Source organism: Sceloporus undulatus, chromosome 2 (assembly GCF_019175285.1).
Source record: "Sceloporus undulatus isolate JIND9_A2432 ecotype Alabama chromosome 2, SceUnd_v1.1, whole genome shotgun sequence".
Lineage (NCBI taxonomy): Eukaryota > Metazoa > Chordata > Lepidosauria > Squamata > Phrynosomatidae > Sceloporus > Sceloporus undulatus.
Genome location: NC_056523.1, coordinates 167,386,466 through 167,394,832, shown reverse-complemented (window position 1 = coordinate 167,394,832; position 8,367 = coordinate 167,386,466). Strand labels below are relative to the sequence as shown.

The 8,367-nt window shown below is 44.3% G+C and overlaps 1 protein-coding gene across 1 annotated transcript; it reads left to right on the top strand.

Moving 5' to 3' along the window:
- The first annotated feature begins 319 nt into the window (after nucleotides 1-319).
- Nucleotides 320-6,892, top strand: TMDD1 (transmembrane and death domain 1). The gene is made up of 2 exons (XM_042449213.1): nucleotides 320-412; nucleotides 5,843-6,892. Exon 2 carries the CDS (start codon nucleotides 5,886-5,888, stop codon nucleotides 6,795-6,797), a length of 912 nt encoding a protein of 303 aa, XP_042305147.1. The 5' UTR covers nucleotides 320-412; nucleotides 5,843-5,885; the 3' UTR covers nucleotides 6,798-6,892.
- Nucleotides 6,893-8,367: the final 1,475 nt, after the last annotated feature.

The following is an 8,367-nucleotide window of genomic DNA, read 5'->3' as shown; positions in this document are numbered from 1 at the left end:
GTGAAGTTGGAGTGCAGTAGTTAAATGCTGGTACTGCAACCACAATGTTGTATGTTCAGTCCTAGAGGAGGGCTCCAAGGTCTATTCAGCCTTCCAGCCATCCATAAGTCAGTAAAATGAGTACCCAGTTTGTTGGGGCCAATTGGCTTATGCATTATAAACCACTTAGGGAGTGCTGGTTCACTGATAAGTGGTATAGAAATGGGCTTGCTATTGCTATTTGCTCTTGGTAAGGGAAAGGATAGGAAGAATTCCACTCCTTGATTGCCCTGCATGGCATGGAACTCACCTCCACCCCTGCCTGCCATCTCTCTTGTGACATCAGAGAGTCAAGGTGCTTGTCAGTTAGAAATGTTCTAAACTGTCAAGACAGATGGGCAAGAAAAGTGCTTCTGTCCAGGAGTCAAATCAGGTAATGTTCAATATTTATCACCAAAACAAGGTTCTTTAATATCCATACCTCCCTCTGGATTGAATCATCACTTTCTCTTTCTCTTTCTTTCTCTCCTACCTTTCTTCCATGCACAGCTTACATCAATTAAAAAGCAAAGCACACTAAAAACTTATTTGACACAAAAGTTTTTAAAAATTAAGCAATTCTGTTAAAAACACTGAATTATAAAAATAACATATTCAATTGTACTGAAAATATGAAAGCATGATTGTTGTTGTATGCTTTCAAGTAGTTTCTGACTTACAGTGAACATATCACGGGCAAGATTTATTCAGGGAGGTTTGCCATTAGCTTCCTCTGAGGCAGAGAGTGTGTGACTTGCCCAAGGTCACCCAGTGGGTTTCTGTGGATGAGCTGGGATTCGAACCCTGGTTTCCCAGAATCCTAGTCCAACACCTAAACCACTATGCCACGCTGGCTCTCATAACAGCAAGATGCACCAAAAGATCCCTCTGCCACACTAACTTAAAAGCCAAGAGCCTTATCACCATGTGAGGAAAAAAACCTGGGGAAAAACCCTGAATTTTACAAACTTCTGTGTCAGGTGCAGGAAGCGTGTGACCATCTCAGTGTTGTTGGATTGTAATTCCCAGCATCTCACCATTACCAATACTGCTTAGGTCTGCTGTGAGTTGGTGCTTGAATAACAATGGGAACGCTACACGATTTCCAGTCTTCTTCGATACAGAGTCAGTGTTGAGGAGTATGCATTGAGAGACAATCTGTTGTGGGCATCACATTCTGTAGAGAACTCCAGTCTTGGTGGCACACGCATGCCCAACTAGGTGCTTTCATTTGAATTTCACTTCAGGTTCCTAGAAACATCTCTTAGGTCCAAAACACACTGCAGAAATAATCCAGTCTGAGACGCCTTTAATTGCTCTGGCTCAATGCTAAGGAACTCTGAGAACCGTAGTTTTGTGAAACATTTTGCTTTATCTGTCAAAGAGCTCTGGTGCCACAATAAACTACAATTTCCCTAGTACTGACCCAGAGCAGTCTCAAACTGGATTAATTCTGCAGTGTGGCTATAGAAACTCTAATGTTGAAAAGTCTGCTACTTTCTTTCATGTTCCTACTCATATTGACAGCTATTGTTAATTATATCTCACATTTCCTGTAGTGAACCCCAAGGTAGCATACAAGGCCCCACTCCTTTTATCTTTCCAACAGCCCTCAGCCTATGAGATCAGCCTATGAGAGAGAATGAGTGACTGGGTCAAGATCAATCTGTGATTTTGATGGCCCAGTGAGGACAACAACCTGGTTCTCCCAATTGCTAGTCTGTAACCACTACACCACAGGCAGTTTTACAATCAGAAAATGATTGGAACTACAGGAAGATCTAGCTCCAGCAATGGTGCTCCAGGATTTTGGACAGAGATCTTTCCAACCCTACAGAAAGTGCAAAGAACTGGGCCTGGGATTTTATGTTACAAGCTTTCCATGATTTTTTTTTTCTGTAGCTGAGGAAAAAAATAATGGGGTATAAACCTCAGTCTTCTTAATATCTGTATATTCTATTACTGAATAAAAACTAAAGGATGAGATGAAGGCCAGCATGCTGTTGGGACATTACATCAGCATAACTCTGGGTTCTACTGATAGGTGTAGCCTTTACACACTGGGATAAAGTGGCATCTGGCATCCCCTCATGTGAGCAGTTTCTCATTCACCTGTAAGATCACACAGGCTGAAAGGCTGGTCCAGGAGGCAGGCATAGCGCGCACGCACACACGCACACACCAATACCTCAAAAGGCCATTGGGACAGCCATCAACTTGTTGCTGTTATTTCCCATCAAATCAACTTTGTCTATGAATAAGAGATCTTCAAGATTCCTGTCCCTCAACTGCTCTCAGGTATTGCAAACTCAGGGCCATGGTTTCTTAATTGAATCTATCCTCTGGTAGTATAGTCTCCCTCTTTTCCTACTGCCCTCCACTATGCTAAGTATTATCTTATTTTCCACTGAGTCACATAATCTCATGATATGGCCAAAGTAGGACAGCCTCAGTTTAGTAATCTTAGGCCCGTTACAGATGGGCGTAAAGTACGTCCTGGGGACATACTAGGGTTAGGGAAAGTGCGTGCCTTACACATGCACCTAACCTTAATACGTCCCCAGGACGTACAAAATGGCAGTGCCCGTTCCACACGGGGGCACCATTACGACGTCATGAACGCGCTGCCTCCAAATGGGGTTGCGCGGATGTGACGTCTTTGCGCCACGTGAGGGCGCATAGAGCACCCTTTCCACGGCGCTAGAAGGAGCTCCGAAACGGAGCTCCTTCCGCAATTTGCATAGCTGGTGCAGCCTTTAGACGGCTGCGCCAGCGACGCAAGGGAGAAAGGGGCCGAGTGGCCCCTTTCTCCTCCTCCCCACCGCCACCGGGTGTCCTTGGGGCTTGAAGCCCCAAGGACACCCCTTTCCAGGCCGTGGGGAAGCGACCTTTTGCCACTTCCCCGCAGCCTGGAAAGAGGTAGATTGGGGCCCCAGAGACTGCCGTTCTGGCAGCTGAGGCCCTGATCTGGCGGGGAAAGGAGCGCCTAAAGGCCGCCCCAAAGGGGCGGTCTGTAACACACCTTGGCTTCTAGGAAAAGTTCAGGCTTGATTTGCCTTAAGGCCCATTCATTTGTCCATGGTATTCATCATAGCAGTCCATGGTATTCATAGCACAACATATCAAATGAGTTTTCTCCCTGATAGCTTTCTTGAGTGTCCAGATTTAACCACGCATAGAAATTGGAAATACTGTGGTCTGGATGATTCTGAGTTAGATGTTTAGTTATAAATCTTTCCATTTGAGGATCTTATCTAGTTCCTTCATGACTACCTTTCCAAGTCTTAGAGCCCGTACAGACAGGCCAAAATAAAGCTGCTTCGGGTCACTTTTGATGTATGCTGTTTAAATGATGCATGAATCCTGAGAGGCCAGAAGTCGTGCCAAAGCCACACTCCTAAGGACTGGAGTGCAGCTTTGGCACAGCTTCTGGCTCTTAAGGTGTGTGTGTCATTTAAACAGTATACCTCCAAAGTGATTCGAAGCAACTTTATTTTGACCTGTCTGTATGGCCCCTTAGTCTTCTTCTGATGTTTTGACTACAATCTCCATTTTGATTACTAACTGAGCCAAGATACAGGAAATCTTTAACTAGTTCAATGTCTTGGTTACTCACTTTAAAGTTATGTCAATCATCTGTGGTCATTATTGTCTTCTAAATATTCAACTGTAGCTCTGCATTTGCACTTTCTTCCTTAACTTTCATCAGTAGACATTTGTCTTTGCTATTTTCTGCAGGTAATACTGTGTCTTCTGCATATCTTAAATCATTGATGTTCTTTCCCCAGTTTTCAGACCTACTTCAACTGGGTCTAATGCTGCTTTCCATTGTATCATGAGGTGATAAAATGCAGGCTTGTTTGACCCTTTTGTCAACAGGAAACCATTCTGTTTTGTCATAATGTATCCTGATAATGGCCTCTAGACTGTGCATCAGGACAATCAGATGTTGTGGCACACGTATTTCTTTTAGACTGGTCCACAATTTCTCATAATCTACACTGCAGTGACACCCCTGCCCCAGGTGTCACCCGGTGTGGGGGATGGAGCTTCCTGGCAGGGCAGGGGCAGGGCTTCCACAAGGAGGAGTGGGGGGGAAGTCTCAGCCAAACCCAGCACACACAACCCCCCACTCTTCCTTGCCACAGCCCAGTTCTTCTCAGAGGAGAATGGAGCTGTGGCAAGGAGCCAGCCTGGCTCCTTGCCGAGGTCCCATTCTCTTCTGCGGAAACCCGGGCTGTGGCAAGGAAGAGTGGGGGACTGGATGTCACCCCTCTTCTGGAGTGTTACCCACTGCAGTCTGCACCCCCCCCAATGACACCACTGAGACAGTGAAAAGCTTTGCTATAATCTAGAAAGTACATGTTGATTTTCTTATGAAACTTTTTTTAATATACTAAACATGCATTTACAATATGGTCTCTAGTGCTTCTTCCTTTTCTGAACCTAGCTTGGACATGTGGCATTTCTAGCTCTATGTATGATGAAAGCTTTTCTTGTAAAATTCTGAGTATTGCTTTGCTTTCATGAGAGATCAGTGCAATAGTCAGATGGTTATTATAATTCATTAGGTCCCCTTTCTTAGGAACTGGAATATATATTGATAATTTCCATTATTTTTTCTCCATATTTGTTTACTCCACCAGCCTAGAGCAGACTCTCAGTGTGTGTGTGTGGGGGGAATTTTGTGGATGACACTAGCTCACAGATTTTTATAGTAGTAGTAGTAGTAGTAATAATAATTATTATTATTATTATTATTATTATTATTATTATTTATAGCCCACCTCTCCCAGGGGGATCGGGGCGGGTTACAATTTAGAAAGAGGAGAATTAAATCCTCTTTGTTTGAAAGGTATCACACCTGTTGTAAAGGAATGCTGCTTAAGAGTCATTATATCGCAATCAAACTACAATCAAGCATGTGTCCTTTACATCTACACTGACAGGATATAATGGATATCTCCTATTCATTTCCACTTATGGTTGCCAGGTTTGGAGAGACAGGGCTCCTATGCAGTACATGTTACCAGGTGTCTGATGTGTAGAAATTTTACCCAGGAAGCTTTTCCTGATATGTAGGTCCATTTAGGGGAAAAGCTGCATGGAATGAATTTCTATACATCAGACAGCTGTAAAAGACAGAGGAGCCCTTCTATAAATGCTTGTTGGTAATCTTAGTTCAAAATATGTCCCTTGTAAAAGTTATTTCTGGCCTGGTATGACAGGAGCCTCATTTACCTTGGCTTAAAAGACAAACACACCTTTACTCCAAAGAGACCAACACAGCTTCTTGGCCTTCTCCTTGAACTTCCAGGCCTGGGAGGTAAGGCTAGGCTTGAGAGACAAATCCAATGTCACCAACTGATGTTCATGACATGAATGAAGATTTCACTCAAGTCTTCATACCCCTAACCCTCCACAGTAATTTTCTCAACAAAAGTGCAGAAACTCTTTTTGGATAACAGTATCTAGCAGTATCTGCTAGCCACGCCCACACAACAGAAGCTTCTTTGAATGCATCACTTCAGTGCCCATGAGTGCCATCTACTTTTTAATGCTGTTTTCCCAGAAGTGACACCATTTCACTTGGCCATTACTGAAGGAGGACAAGCAGGTAACTTAATGGCAAGGGAATGACACTCTGCTCAGGCTGAGAGAGCCTCTTTTCTTTATTCTTACTCCCCATGTTCCAGAATTAATTCCTGAGAAGGGGTTTCAGGGCTGAAGTATTGCCCTAACCTGGGGATAAGTGCCTTGTGTATAATTAGACAAGAGGAAATGTCCTAATCCATTGCCCCTTCCTCTTCCTTTCTCCTTTTAGGGTTCCTCCTTCTCTCTCCACTCAGGTTTCTGGAATCTTCCAGATGCTGTCTATAGTAAGGGTCATCCTTTTATTGCTGGTGGCCCCTGCCTTAAGTGATGACACAGTGGCTGACGACATCGGTATCCATATGATGAGCCGCATCTCAGAGCTCCTGTCCCCAGAAGAATGCCAAATGTTCACCACAAAACTCCTTGGGCCTGAGGAGGATGTGAAAGAAGAGCTAGAGTGGCTCTCAGAAGAGAAGAACCCCATTGGAGCTCGTAGGCGACGAGACATCATCAGCACAGACCAATGCAAGGAGGCCCTCAACCGTTGGCTGCTGACAGAAGGAGACACAATGTATTGGGACCGCCTGTCACGAGCTCTCCAGGACATCGGACGCTCTGATGTCTCAATCGAGCTGGGCAAGAACCTTAACCAAGACAAGAACTTGGAGATCAAGAAGAATGTTGAGGAATATCATGAGACGGTCAAGCACCTGACGTCTTCCCTGCTCCTGGATGAGAATGAGATAGAGATGGGTGAGAAGCAGAAGACAAGCAGGCAAGGCCGACCACGGCATGCGAGAGAAGATGCTGAGAGGAAGCGAAAGCTTAGGAAACTGGAAGAGCTAGAACTTCTGGTACAGAGGAAGCCATTGCCTCCATATGATCGGAGCCTTTTTGCATGGATCTCCCCAGTGACCAGAGGTGCTATCAGTGGGTTTTTAACTCCCTTGATCCTTGTGAGTCTAGCCATCTATACCTTTCTTTGGATCCTGAATCAAGGAAGGCCAGAGCACACTACATCCAGCTGGGACAAGATGACCAAGATCATCCATTCATCTCCAACGCAACGCTATTATACACTTCCACAACATTATGAACTAGAGGAGCTTGACTCTGAGTCAGAGGTTGAGGACAATGACTATGGTGACAGTGAAGAAGACAGTGACAATGAAGAAGATGACTAACAAGGAAGAAGTGAAGGAGTTCCTTGTTAGGTCTTAAATCCAATCTGCCTGCAACTAATATTGTGGAGAACAAAATAAAATAAAATATTTTTTTCTGCACCTGGCCAGAAAATGAGTTCATAAACAGTGAGTTGACTTATAAATCCATTTCCTCCGATTTTACCTGTGCTTACCACTGAGTTGAGTCAACTCAGTGGTAAGCACAGGCAAGACTGCAGGAACTGGGGTTAAAAACATCAGCAAAACAGGACACCACAGTTGTCACAGCTATGCTATATTGCTGCCTGAGGCAAAGAACAAAATCCCACCCACTATACAGAAGCTGATTGGGCTGGCAATTGAATCTTCAGCACTGGATGTTATCAGACAAGGAAAATTTGAAGTATAATCCAATGGCAATCCGAATGCAATCATGGGCTTTAATGTTATTGCATGATAGACTACCACATGCAATTTCGGGCAATGGGAAGTCAGTCCGAACGCAATCATGGGGTTTCACGTTATTGTGTGATACACCACCACATGCAAATTCAGGCAATGGCATGCCATTTTTGGGCAATGGGAAGTCAGTTTGAACGCAATTCACATTCACGTAAATTCACTGAACTAGCGAATTCACATAAATGCATTCTGGCCCCACTTTCTTTTCATTCGAAATTAAGAGAAATTCCTCACTTGTGATAAAGTCCACTGACAACAGGACAACATCCTGCTAATGTTTCCCATATGAGTTGTACCATGCCACCCTGAAAATGCCCAGTCTCCCCTGGCTGCATGAGAAACCAATAGGGAGTCCTAGAAGGTCTCCAGACAGGATGAGGAAAGAACCCTGCCTGAGACCCTGGACAGCCATCACTGCCAGTCAGTGTTGGCAGTACGGGACTAAATAGGCCAAAAGTACTGGACTAAATAGGCCTAAGGACAGTATGCAAAAGGATCTTGCAAGTTTGCCTTTTCTTTCCACTGAATCTGATTGGCTTGCCCAGGGTGAACAGATCTCCTAACCACAAAGGAGGACAAGGCACCATAAAATATAGGAAATTCAAGAAAAAGGTAGGACTTTGCAAAACTAAAGCTAAGCACACTAATATAAACATAAATCCATGCTTCTTAGCCATGCTCATAATGGAGCACATTTTGGAATTCCTCCTGGACTGAAGATTGAAATGTAGGACATGTCCTGCAAAAGGAGGATGTCTGGCCACCCTAGATTTGCCCACTAAATCCATGGTTGAATGCTGGGCCGAAATACAGGTAAACCCATTTAATTCAATGGGTCACACCACAGAAATAATCCAGTCTGACACCACTGTGACTGCCATGGCTCTATGCTATGGAATTCTGGGAACTGCAGTCGGGTGCCACAACAAACCACCGTTCCCAGAATTTCATAGCATGCAGCCATGGCATTTTAAAGTTGTATCAGAGCAGATTATTTCTACAGTGTGAAAGCAACCAAGCACCAACAGCAATGCTTCTGTGCTGAAAAATGCAGGTAATAATGGAAACAAGGTTAGGTGCCACCTTTTTATGTGGTCTTTCGGGATCGTAGAGCTCGTTTGTGATTGGC